The following is a 13,792-nucleotide window of genomic DNA, read 5'->3' on the forward strand; positions in this document are numbered from 1 at the left end:
CTAATGCTAGCTAAATAACTTCTGAATATGCCAATAAACTTTAATACATCTAGGATAAGTGCATCCAAAAATTAAAAATCTCTCATCATTTACTTCATTATTTAAAGAATGTTCAAACTGTTTTTGAAAAATGCCCCATTGTTTTTTGTCCATATAATGACAGTCAATTGTGTCATACTTTCATTGTATAGACAATAGATAGATAGATTGTAGCAGCTAAATAGCAATGCCTTGACAACCACCTACAGTAATGTGGCAGCACCACTCGTGTTTTCTTCAGAAATGTAAAAGTCAAGCTTGAACTGCTTACTGTTATTGAGTACATTTTGTCTCACATACGAAACCTTCAGGAAATAGCAGCAAGGAGGGAAAAAAATAAACATTGCCATTCTACCACATTGCTTTCTCTTGACCTGACACAGACTGATTTCATGAGCTTGTTTTGGATTTCCACTAAACACAACTTCACACTGTCCTCTTTGTAATTTGGTCTCAGCAAACATTAAATTGTGGAACGTGTCATATCTTCTGCCCTGCAGGCCTGTCTAGCATGACATCATGTGGAGGGAAATAATTTTGTAACAAAACAGCCTGTGTGTATCAGTTTTGTTTTGCTGTTAAATGCAATGCCAGTCCAAACATGAAGTGTGCATGCAAAGTTTCACACATCACTTGTATGACGTCTAAACATTGTTGCATTCCAAATGTATCTACATTAATATTCAGATAAACAGCAGTCAAACCATGTGCAGAAACCAGACTTTTTCCCCATGTGCACACTCTGGAATTTGTGGTATGATTAATTGAAAGGCTGGTCGACAGCATCTCTTGCGTTTTCAAACATTATGGAAAACCATCTGGAATTGAAATATGTTCACCCCTCTGGGTCGCGTGGCATGGCTTGACTCCGGTGGGCTACACCCCATTCTGGTAGTATTTAAAGAGGGGCTCTCTGCTCTCCACTCCACTACAATCCTGCAGTCTGACAGCGATCACACACACCAGAGAACCAAAACAAACCAGTGGAGTGTGCGCTTCTGTAAAGAACTCTTGGAGGAAATGGCTGGAACAGTATTCACCAGATCATGCATCGTTCTCTGCTTGCTTATACATACGGTGAGTCAACACAGCAATGATACTGTATATATTTAAAATAAATGAAGCTCTCTTGGGCAGAAAATAACATAAATTAGCTGATTTAATTATGCAAATAAAATATTTTACTACCATTTAAAATGACAACATACATAATTAAACTGTGCTACTGTTTGCAGAGTGATTTGGTTAGTCAAAAGTGTAAGTTTAGGTAATTAGTCAAAGTTAGCTTTAATTAAGTGCATTCTAATAAAGTTTTGCCATAATAACGTTTAATGTGAATATTATGTAAGTCACTGCACAGGTTTGTGTTTGCATGTGATTTTGTGATGCTGAGAACAGTAATCTCAATCCTATCTGCTTTGACTGCTAAGACTCTAGTCTACCATTTGAATTAATATATTCTACATATTTTTACTATATAAACCTAATATTTATATATAATGTAAAAGTAACATTATTTCACTGTAAAAAAAAAAAAAAATTCGAAGACAGAAATAAAGCAAAGATCACTGGAGTATGTTTTACTACTATTTAAGTTTTTCAACATCACATTGTCATGTAGCCTAATTCACTGATACTAATTATCTGTGAAATTTACTAACAATTTCTGCGAGAAAACTGATTCTACACCAATTGTTTTCAATGCAGAAGGCGAACTTTTTTGAATCTTTCATATTTTTCTATCATTATTTTAAACATGCTTTATGTGTTAAGCTAGTGTAATTCCAAAACATCACTTTCCACGTTACAAATCTACATCTGTAATGCATATCCCCCTTGTGGCCATAAAGAGTATTGCACACGGACTGTCCGATCATAGCAATTATTTTGTCCCAGACATTTCAGAATAATCCTTGGAGTTGACAAAATTATCATTACCACATATTTATGAGAGAAAGCTTCTGTTGCAACCCTTACATTGTGCCATATGTTCTTATGCAGGCACTGTGTCAGGACTGCTCTCAGCCATGTGACTGCCCAGCTGAGAGCCCTTTGTGTCCTGTAGGCACCAGTCTAGTGCTGGACGGCTGCAGCTGCTGTAAAGTGTGTGCCCGACAAACAGGGGAGCCCTGCTCTTTCCTCGAGCCATGTGACCACCATAAGGACCTGTATTGTGACTATGGTGTGCTGAGTGACACTGAGACAGGCATCTGTATGGGTGAGTGTAATGTTGCATTTTGGAAAGTAATTGAGTGTTATGTAAAGAGGACAGGATTTAAATGTTTTGCACTACACTTTTTGTCCACAAGTAGGAGCCTTTTAGTATTAGGAAGTTGTTTAATGGCTGTTGCATGTGTTGCAGCTCAAGAGGGTCAGACGTGTGACCTGGGCGGTGTGATATACCGCAGTGGTGAGACGTTTCAGCCCAGCTGCAAACATCACTGTGTCTGCATGAATGGGGAGATTGGCTGCGTGCCGACCTGTGCCAGCAACATACGGCTGCCCTCTCCTGACTGTCCTTACCCACGACGCGTCCAGATCCCTGGCAAATGCTGCGAGGAGTGGGTGTGCGACCAGATCCCACAGGAAGACACCTTCCAGTCAGCAATGGCTGGTAGGTCAATCGGCAAGTCAACTTTTCTATCATTTTGCTCCATTAAGCTAAAACAGCTGGCCTTTTTCAAATCTCCCAATCTCTTAAAAGTGCTCTCTTTGTGGAAGAAGGGGACCACCTATAAATGAAATGTGTCCCTGGACCACAAAACCAGTCATGAGGGTAAATTTTTTTAAAACTGAGATTCATGCATCATCTGAAAGCTGAATAAATAAGCTTTCCATTGATGTATAGGTTGTTAGGATAATACTGGACAATATTTGGCTGAGATACAACTATTTGAAAATATGGAATCTAAGGGTTCCAAATATAAAAATATTGAGAAAATCGCATTTAAAGATGTCCAAATGAAGTTCTTAGCAAATATACCCATGCTGCTTATGACTGCTTTTGTGGTCTGGGGTCACATATGCTGTAATATGGTCCCGTACACTATGAATTTCCAAATTTTACTAAACTCATTCTACTAGCCGCACTGCATGGCAATAATATGCTTTCCGAGTTGTTGTGATCATCAGAGCAAGAATTTAACATGCACTTCCTCTTCTTCAGCATATAGAGAACTATCCGGTCAGGATGTCCAGCCTGAGAGCGCGAGGGACAACTGCATCGTTCAGACCACTGACTGGAGCGAATGCTCTGCAGCATGTGGCATGGGGGTCTCCTCTCGTGTAACCAATGACAATGAGCAATGCCAGCTGGAGCGGCAGACTCGCATGTGCATGATCCGCCCCTGCAATGCAGAGCTGGAAAAGGACATCAAGGTAAGAGAGCATTAAGTTAAACCAAAAATACACTGGCCTTGTTCTGCTCTGGCTTGCGGACAGACTGTGTGACGTGAATTTCATCTTGAGCACTGATAATTCAAGCACTCAAAAACAAAAGGTCCTCTGTGTAATGTGCATACACACGATGCGTCAGTCCACATTCACAATCAATAGAGTATGCTTGTATAAAGGTTAGCATACTTAAGCGTGTGTTAGATGGAGCATGGAAAATTAAGTATATCCTGGCCTTAAGGCCAGAAACTACAGAGCACTGAAGATGGCATAAAAAAAAAATAGAGATTGTGGCCACAGATTAAGAATTTATTTCCATTATGTATTTATTTGTTCCCTTGTTTTAGGTAAATCATGGTCACGTTGCACTACTTTGTTTACTTTTTTTAACTAAGTTGAATTGTGTCACATGGGAACAAATTAGTAAATAATGGGAATGAATTAGTACAACATGGCAATAGTTTACCTAAAACAAGAGAACTAATTAATACATCTTCTTCTTGAATGTGACTGCGTGCCAAAGTTGCATTCCATATGCATGGTGCATTATAGCAGCCATTACAGTAAAATCTGTTGTGCTACCAGTTCAGGTCTTGGTTCCTGAAGAAAATCTGAGCAATTTAGTCAAGCAAACTAAAGGTATGAATCAACCTTGTCGAGTCAAGTCCTAGTTTTTAACCAGTGGAGTTTGAGTGGGAGATGTTTATTGACGTCTTTTTATTTTATGTTACTTATTTTTTATTTGACATGGATTCGTCTGTACTCTGAAAACTTTCTGTGTCCAAAAAGTCCAAGTCCCCCAACTCTAAACTAATTAACTAATTAGTTAATCAAGTTATTTAAACTATCACCACGTTTATAGCTATGTAATGGCACAGAATTTTGAAAGTAAAGCCAAAAGTTTACCTCCGATGTCCATGTTTCATACTGCGTGATTTAAATTTCCGTCATAAGCACAGTCAACTGATATCCTATCAACCCTAATCAAACACACCTGAACCAGCTAATCAAGGTCTTCAGACTCACTAGAAACTCCAGGCAAGTGTGTTAGAGTTGGTTGAAGCTAAACTCTTTGGGGTGTTGGCCCTCCAGGAGCAGAAAATGATGTATAACTGGGCCTTCATCCTATCACTTCCTTGAATACTGAAGTCTGTTACCACCAGAATAAAAACCAAAGACTATGGCATACCCAAGATGTGTCACTCGTATAGTTTTGAATGGGGAAAAATGCAATGCTCAATATGGCCGCACTATCAAATGAAACCCCGCCTTCTGAATAAAATAGAGCTAATCCCTAATTGGTAAAGTCATCGCGTCACTGCAGCTGCCGTTAAAAGTCCCGGTTGCTATAGAAACAGTCAGCGTTCTGAGATGTGCGCTTAGGAATGTAGCTTTGAAAATAAGCTTTTTTAACGCCATTTGAGCAAAATAAACAGCATTTATACAGTTAATACAGTTGTTGTCAGATTTCATTGGTGATTTCAAATATGAAATTTAATTATAAGCTTGGCGAACAGCTTTGGAGAATTTGTTTCCCATTTTAAAGAGATAGGAGCTACACTTGCATGCCCTAGAGGCAAGATGGCTGCCGAGTGACATGACTTGCCTTAAAGGAACACTCCACAATTTTGAAAATAGGCTCATTTACCATGGGTGCAGCAGGCACAATGATATTACACAGCGTCTAAAATTTGCCGGCTGCAACTCTGCAACTACACAAACTAGCTGTGACTATTTTCAGGCGCTGCATAATATCATTGCACCTGCAGCACCCATGGTATGGCAGCAAAGTTCCTTGATTATAACGTCGGAATGAGAGTATAGTACCTAACCATATTGGCCTAGAAAATCGCAACTTTTCATTTTCCATCGGTTTTAGTAAACAGTGTAACTACAGAAGAGTCAAGTTTTAAATAGGAAAAATATCAAACCTCTTTGTTCATTTTTGAGCGAGATGCTAATGGTCTAATCAGATTCAATGATCTATGCTAAGTGCTACCGCCAGACCCGGAGATCGGCTGAATGGATCCGAAAACTCAACTGTTCAACTCTAGGGGAGTTGGAAAATGAGCTTATTTTCAAAAATAGTAGAGTGTTCCTTTCAAGTTGACTTTGATAAAAACACATGTATAATGGGACCATATGTATACTAAGTATGTTTACACAACAATGATTATACTTAAAACTGAAAAGCTTTCCTTTGGTTTTTTTTAGAAAATTTTCACGTACAAATGACAACATTGTCAAAATTATCTTGGTTCACACAGAAAAAATGCTGAATTATGCATGCCAGGCTAGTAGACGGCGATGTCACCATTTTCACAAATTCACGTTTTTGTACTTTACATTGAGACAGTAATGGTATCATTTTCAAAAACTTTCACTTTGAAACCAGTTTTCAAATCAGGTTTGCATTTTTTGACCACCGAAACAGCATTGTGACCTGAATTAACATCCAAAACACTAGTTGAAAGTGGTGATGAGTTTGCTTTTGGCATTTTTTTCAGTAAACCCATCACAAACCATCTCAAATATTAATAGCCCACCTCCTCCTCTTTATTACAGAGAGGGAAGAAGTGTGTGCGGACCCCAAAGAGCCAGCGTGGGATGCGTTTCGAACTGTCCGGATGCCAGAGCGTCAGGCTGTATAAGCCGAAGTTCTGCGGGGTGTGTACAGATGGCCGCTGCTGCACGCCACACGCCACCGTCACGGCTGAGGTGGAGTTCCGCTGTCCCGAGGGAGACTCCTTCAGGAAGAAGATGATGTTCATTAAGACCTGCTCCTGTCATCACGATTGCCCCCGTGAGAACGATATCTTCCTCGCCTCAAACTCACGGAGAATGATCGGGGACTATGATAACGACATGTGAGGAGCTGTCCAGTGTAACACACACACACTGACGATCAAGCACATGTCCACATGAGGCAGCTCCATGTTTTACTGGACCCTGAAATTCTCACAAATCGTGAGCAGAAAAAAACGAGAATGTTTGACATGAAACGGGCATCGATAATGGCCCCGCAAACTTTTCTTCTCTTGTTTTGTATTTTGTGAAGCTCTGAAGTCATCTGGCTGTTTTTGACTGGTCCTGCTACAGCAGACCTAAAGCACTGAGAACTTTGTGTTAGAAAGATAGTTCACTCAAAGATGACATTTCGGTCATCATTTACTCAACCTCATGTTGTTTCAAACTGTTTCAGAATACAAAAAGAGTTTTTGAAGAATCTTGATGCAGCTCTTTTCCATACGATGAAAATTCATTGTCACCATATCTGTAAAGCTCACCACAAAACCAAAACCGAAATATAGTCCATACATGTGTTTCACTATTTTCCAAATTCTGAAGCCATGATGTAATTTGGCGTAAGGAACAGACTGATATTTAAATCGATAACAATTTGGTCACTATACAATGCCATTGTCTAGAAAAAGCTGCATGAAGTTTCTTAAAAAAATTCTCCTTTTGTTCTGGAACAAAATGTCATGGGTTTGGAATAGTGTGAGGTTAAACAATTACATATTTTGTTGATTTTTTAAATGTATTGTTTTAGTTATTTTTGGGTAAACTATTCATTTAAGACATTGTGGATATGAAGTTATTAATTTAATCATTCATATAATGAGTTAATTTCAAGAACGTTTTCCTCGATACAGGAATAGACTGAAATAGACTGAATAATGTAATCATACACTTGATATGTATTTTTTTTTTTCATTTATTTTGTCAGTTGGGTTATCATTATTTAGGATTATTATTTTTTCCTTAAAACAAGGAATAATATTTAACAACTGACCTTAATAACTTTTAATATTTGTATCTGACTGAACCCAATCTGTCAAGTATGAAAATCACTAATGAGTCCCAAAGTATTTTGGGAAGAAAACACTCCAACAAATGAGGCTTAGATAATGAGATACTGCCTATGTTGTTTACTGTTTATTTAATAGGAAATGAATCCTTGTAAAGGAGCCGAACAACGACGAATACACCTTGTGTAAATACTGTAAGAAGACCGTGTACAGATTGTACTAATTTATGTAACTGTCGTTTAACTCTTAAATGTAGTGTTGTATGTGTACTGTATTACTCTGTGTTCATTGTAATCACCTGGCAATGATACCAGCAAGTTCTTTTCTGATGCACTTTTATTTTCCAATAAAGAAATTATATTTTTATATATATATTCTGTGGATTATTGATTTTTAAAGCCACTTAATATGGGAACAATATAAGGCAACTGTACATTTAATATGATTAATACACAAGTATTAATAGAGTTACAGGTCTACAGAGAAAAAAAGTGTGGCTTGTTAAGATAATCTGCAGAGTGACTGTTTCTGTCTTCAGCTGAGACAGTGGCTAACATAACACAACATTCATTTACACTCGTCCATCTTTTTAAAATTATTGGCTACAGTGAGACACATTAGAAGTGAATGAGGCCAGTTTGGCCAAAAGACCACTCATTGTTTTAAAAGTATAGCCACACAAAACACACTAAAATATTTTGGTTAATAAACATAATGCTACAAAGAGCTCAACTTGTGCTGAATGCAGAATATCCCTTATAGTTTACCCTAAAATTTTAATACTGTCATCATTTACTCACCGTCATGTTAATACTGTATAAACCCATAAAACTTGAGGTGTGTGGATGTGCATTGCAATGTGTACAGTATATACAAGTAAAAGATTAAGTTGAATCCTTTGATCATATATGTAAAGTGTGTCTCTTCAGAATTGGATTAAACTGTTTGATTCATATCAGTACTATCTGAAGCTTTAAATTTTTGGCCCTTCCTAGATGCAGATCCGTTTCTGAACAGTGAATGGGTGCCATCAGACTGGGAGCTCAAACAGCTGATAAAAATCCAGTTATCCACAAGAGTCTAATCCATAGTTAACGTGTTGTTAAAGTGAAAATCTGTGTGTTCATTAGAAACAAATTCATTATGTTTAACCTAATGGCAAAAAAAAAAAAAAAAAAAAAAAAAAACTGTTTTGGGTTGTTTTGGCTTGTGCTTGACAGTGCTTGATCTCTGCATAATTCTCTCCTGATTCAGACAAGATGACTTTTTCACTGGAGAAAGCAATATTTTAGATAGAGGACTCCTATTTTAGCTGAAAGTAACAGTTAGAATTAAAAAAAAAAGCAGCTTGTGAATTACTTTTGAAATACTTTTGGATTACTGTGATGTTTTGACTTTTTTTTTCTGACGGCACCCATTCACTGCAAGTGATATAGCAAACACGAATGTCTTCTGAATGAATATGTCTTCATTTTCATTATGTAACATACAGTATTTCCTTTTCTCTTTCAATATATGTGGTCAAGGTTTTGTGAGAGTAGCCCTATCCAGATCCTTCTGAAAATGTCTTGATCAGGGCTCACTGGCATTAACCCTGCTGGGTATAAAAACCTACGACCAGTTTCCAGATATTTTACAACCACATCACCCACAACAGAAAGGGTAATCGTGATTTGAACATTAGGGCGCATCATCTGTGACGCTCGCCTACGAAAGAGCTCAGCTTCGACAAAAAAAAAAAAAAAGTATTATTGTACTGGAAAACCACGGGGATAAAGGACAGCGCCTTTTCTTCGCCTCAGGTAAACACTTACCTTTTCTGGGGTCGCCGTTTAAGCCGCCCGGCCAGAATAGTGAACGTTAATGTCCCTGACTAGTGTTATTTCGCTTACGGCAGCGGAGCGACTGCTTATTACTGAGGTGTAACGTGCGATGCTGATTGACAGATAATGTTGCTATAGTTACAGCAGTGACCGTTAAAAACGGTTCGCGCTGTCAGCTGGATCAGCGCGTGCATTAGACCGTTCAAATTAAACACATTAAAGACATTTCCAGCTGTATTTATTGCGGAATCAGATAGAGATGACCATTCTGCTCGCGTTAGCACGGTCATTTTATTGCATTATTCTGGCGTGAGATCTGTCGTTTTGATGCGGTGATGAATCGCCGTTTGTCATTTTATGTTTTTATTTCGCAATGTCCGAGCATTTCGATTAGTTTCAGTCATGTAATGCAGATGTTAAGCATATGGGTCCGTTTCTATCCGTGTCAGCAGCTGTGAGTTATGTAATGCAAATGCATTATGGTGTTATTTATCGTACTGCAGAGAAATGAGCAATCTCTCGCTCATCTCCCCCTCAATTAAATGTCATGTGGATGTAAACATGTGTTCGAGGGAAAAAGAAGAACAGTTTAACGCAAATGAGCAGTATTTACAGTAGATTGATTTTTTGGTTTTACAGCTGGTTTTAGACATTTTATTCATGAGTACAGTCTCATGTGTTTATGGTAAAAATCATTGATTGAAGCACCCAAGTGGCTAATAGAGTGTTCAGTATTCTTACATGACCTTGAGGACTCCCTGATTGTAGGAAAAACATGTCTCCTTAATGGTGTAAACTGTGATAGCATTGTACAGATTTGCTGGAACCTTTACTTTGGCTCACCCACCCCTGAAATCAAAACCCTGGAAATACAATGTTTTATGAAACACATGCACCACACAACAACTTTTCAAACTCCATTGAGGCATGTTACATCACAGAGTAGGGGAAACAGGGAAAAGGAGAGAAGAATGGTGAACTAAATGCATTATTAATGACCAGAGAGTTTTTGCTTTGCATGTGTTACAGCATAGCAAACAGCTCAGTTCCAGTAAAACAGTTACAACTCACCGAGAAACAACACATTCAATATGCTGGGTTCATTCAGAGGGATCAGGGACATGCACAGACATTTTGAGGGGCAGGGGCTCAAGTGCAAAAATAGGGCACTTCTCATATTTATTTTAATTTTGTTCTAATCAAAACGTTAAATATATTAGGGGTGTGCGATATTGCCAAAAAATATACCTTAATATTTTCTGGGATTTTATCGATAATTAGATTATATTTTGCTCAATGCATTATGCTGATATTTTATGGACTACCATGGACAGCTTGACTTCTAAAGTTTTTGATATTCTTCATATTCACAGCATTGATAGAAAGTAATCTTTTCCAATAAGTTTAAATTGATTTTTACATTTTATTGGCATTTTTACATTTCTAAAGCCATTTCTAAAGTGTGCACCATCTTTTCAGTCAAATTCTTAAATTGAATTAGTCAGTTAGAATAATAATGCAGAGAAAACACAGAAGCTGGAGCATTTACAGTAGATGCATTTACACTGATTAATGCAGGACATGAATGCATTTAACCAGCAGTTACAAATGCATTAATACTTAAAAAAATATTTTGATATTTTAAACATAAAACTTTGAATACTCATATTTGAAATGGTTTATTTTTTTATTTTTTTTTTAATGAAAATATACTTTAAAAGTGAAATTAAAACTGTCAGTAGGTGGCAGCAAGTAACTGTTAATAAATGAGTCCTTGCGATTGAACCAAATCATTTAAACAGCTGATTCATTCAGGAACGAAACACTGTCGTTCTAACTTACATCATAGCTCTCATGAGCAATGGATGTTAGCGAGACAAATTAACTATAATTGCCTTCGATATTTGTCTTTTGGATCATTAGCTGTAAATTCGAGGCACAGTTACCTTAGTCTTTTTGTTCATCATCACTCACCTCCACACCAAGACAAACACAACTGGAAAGGGAGGGAGGGGTTTACTTTTGTGGCTCTTTGCTCTGTGATGTGCTTGTGCCAATCAATGTGTGCTACACTGCTGTGCTGCAGAGGGAGAGGGAGGGAGAAAGGCATCATAACATTTCCTAACTCGACCTGATATTTAGATTTTTTTTTATTAGTTTGACAGGGAAAGCTGTGCGCAAACAGAAACACACACACACAAGCACATATATACATATATTCATTTATTAAAAAAAAAAATCACTCCCCAGAAAAAGGACACTTTCTCTCGAGGAAGAAAAAGGGCAGGTGCTCAAGCCCCCTTTGATGTCTATGTGTGCACGTGCCTGAGAGGGATGGAAGTATAGATGGAATTTGATTAGATTAATTCAACTTTATTGGATCTTAATCAATCAATTCATGACCATTCAGTATTCCGGATGAACAGACATTAGTGCAAGTAATAACAAGTGAACTGTTTTTTTTTTTTTTTTTTTTTTGTAAACCAGATGTAGTGATGTGGAGGCGTGAGGAGTGTGTGTGTTTGGTGTGTGGGGGTTTTGGTGGGGGTGTCAGAGGGCAGAATTCAGTATGGAGACAGCTGTAGGGAAAAAGCTGATCCTGAGTCTGCTGGGCCTTGTCCGGAGGCTCCTGAAGCACCTCCCGGAGGGCAGGAGGTTAAACAGTCTATGTTCAGGGTGAGAGGAGTCCTTAAGAATGCTGCGAGCTTGACGTAGACAGCGTTTTCTCTGGATGTCCTCAATAGCAGGGAGTGGTGTCCCTGTGATGCATTGGGCAGTTTTCACCACCCTCTGCAGTGCCTTGTGGTCAGCAACTGAGCAGTTCCCATACCAGACTGTGATACAACTGGTCAGGATGTTCTTGATCGCACACCGGTAAAAGTTCACCAGGTTGGCTGAAGACAGCTAAGGAAGAAGAGGCGCTGGTGAGCCTTCTTGACCAGGCTGGAGATGTTTGTGGTCCAGGACAGGTCCTCCGAGATGGTGGTTCCCAGGAACTTGAAGCTGGAGACACGTTAATGTGGATGGGGTCATGTGTGCTTCCTTTCTTCTTCCAGAAGTCGACAATGAGCTCCTTTGTCTTACTGGTGTTAAGGAGCAGGTTGTTGTCAGTGCACCATACGGCCAGGTGCTGTACCTCCTTCCTGTAGGCAGTCTCATTGTTGTCTCTGATGAGGCCAATCACCGTGGTGTCATCTGCAAACTTAATGATGGAGTTGGATCCATGCACAGGCTTGCAGTCATGGGTGTAGAGGGAGTAGTGGAATGGGCTCAGCACACAGCCCTGTGGTACGCCGGGGTTGAGTGTGATGGTGGTGGAGCAGGTGTGGCCTGTCCTAACATGCTGAGGTCTGTTGGTCAGAAAGTATATAATCCAGTTGCAGAGGTTAATATCCAGGTTTTGTGAGGGAATGACAGTTTTAAATGCTGAGCTGAAGTCAACAAACAACATCCATACATATGTGTTGCTATTGTCCAAGTGTGTGAGTACTGTGCATACTCCATCCTCTGTGCTCCTATTGCTACGGTAGGAAAATTGGTGTGGGTCCAGTGTGGGTGGGAGGCAGTCCTTGAGGTGTGCTAGGACCAGTCGCTCAAAGCACTTCATAACAATAGGTGTGAGTGCTACGGGGTTGTAGTCATTCGGGCACATCGGGGAGGAGTGTTTCTACACTGGCACAATGGATGTATAGTCAGTATATGTATATATTAGTGCTGGGCAACGATTAATTATTATTTTTATTTTTATTTTAAATCACGATTAATCACATTATTGTCTGCGATTAATCGCAATTAATCGCATTGTTATGCACAAAATGAGTGCGGCAAGGGACAACACTTGATGGGCTGGTAGAGACTGGTGTGCGCGGGATGCGGGGGAATAATTAGGGTGTGCTCACGCTAGGCAATCTTAACCGTGCCGGAAAACGGTTCGTTTTAATCTTCTGGTGTTGTATGAAAGCGATTGGTTAGCGTCTGCACCAGGGTATTTGCATAAGGCTATCTGATTGGCTGATGCCTGCATTGGCGCTTAAAAAGTTTAAAAGTTTTCAACTTATGCCGCAAGCAATGGACCCAACAGACCTACACTTCATTTTGGCAAAGCTTGACGTCAATCCATTCAAAATAAATGAGAGGCGTGGGTGCTGATGCCCCATGTGAATGGGACATTAATGCGTTAATGCGATAATAATGCATTAACTTGCCCAGCCCTAGTATATATACAATATATGTATAGTCATGTCATGAACATGGTATGTAATGTAATAGAGTGAAGGTGGATTAGGGTCTGGGTATACGTTAGCCTGTAGGTTTACGTTCAAAGTAGTAGGGCAAATGCAGTTATTAATGCTCAAGTGGGCATTGTTTTATGAAGAGTAGAGTAACAGAGTCTGTAAGGGTGATTTTTACAAGTGTTACAACTGTGCTTTAGTGTTTTTGATGTGTTGTTGTGGGTGTTGTCTTCATGCTGCTTTGCTGATGTGCTCAGTATGGGATTTCAGCATTGTTATTTATGAGTCCAATAATAGCTGTGTCATCTGCATATCAGAAGATTTTATTGAGCTGTGATAGGATGTGAAGTGGTTCGTCTAGAGAAAAAACAGCAGAGATGAATGTTAAGCTCTTAAAGCTGAATGCTGATTGTCATATTCACTATTGTTCTGGGTTTGTGACTACAATATACAGTTATTTTTTTGTCCTTTCATGTATGATATTTATGCAGTC

At 38.9% G+C, this 13,792-nt stretch overlaps 1 protein-coding gene across 2 annotated transcripts; it reads left to right on the forward strand.

Annotated features, from left to right (window-relative positions):
- The first annotated feature begins 955 nt into the window (after positions 1–955).
- On the forward strand, positions 956–7,616 carry ccn2b (cellular communication network factor 2b). Of its 2 annotated transcripts, none has more exons than XM_042745219.1 (5): positions 956–1,116; positions 2,041–2,257; positions 2,402–2,653; positions 3,206–3,417; positions 5,998–7,616. In XM_042745219.1, exons 1-5 carry the CDS (start codon positions 1,060–1,062, stop codon positions 6,301–6,303), a joined length of 1,044 nt encoding a protein of 347 aa, XP_042601153.1. In that variant the 5' UTR covers positions 956–1,059; the 3' UTR covers positions 6,304–7,616. The 2 variants fall into 2 exon arrangements, with proteins under 2 accessions (XP_042601153.1, XP_018932569.1); XM_019077024.2 differs by having other exon boundaries at positions 958–1,116; positions 2,402–2,665.
- Positions 7,617–13,792: the final 6,176 nt, after the last annotated feature.

The sequence above is a fragment of the Cyprinus carpio genome, chromosome B19, assembly GCF_018340385.1.
Source record: "Cyprinus carpio isolate SPL01 chromosome B19, ASM1834038v1, whole genome shotgun sequence".
Lineage (NCBI taxonomy): Eukaryota > Metazoa > Chordata > Actinopteri > Cypriniformes > Cyprinidae > Cyprinus > Cyprinus carpio.

Excerpts from the sequence above, each read along its gene's own strand:
- ccn2b (XM_019077024.2), top strand. The coding sequence starts at position 1,060 with ATGGCTGGAACAGTATTCACCAGATCATGCATCGTTCTCTGCTTGCTT. Across the intron at positions 2,258-2,401 it reads TGAGACAGGCATCTGTATGG|CTCAAGAGGGTCAGACGTGT; the intron begins GTGAGTGTAATG and ends CATGTGTTGCAG. Across the intron at positions 3,418-5,997 it reads AGCTGGAAAAGGACATCAAG|AGAGGGAAGAAGTGTGTGCG; the intron begins GTAAGAGAGCAT and ends TCTTTATTACAG.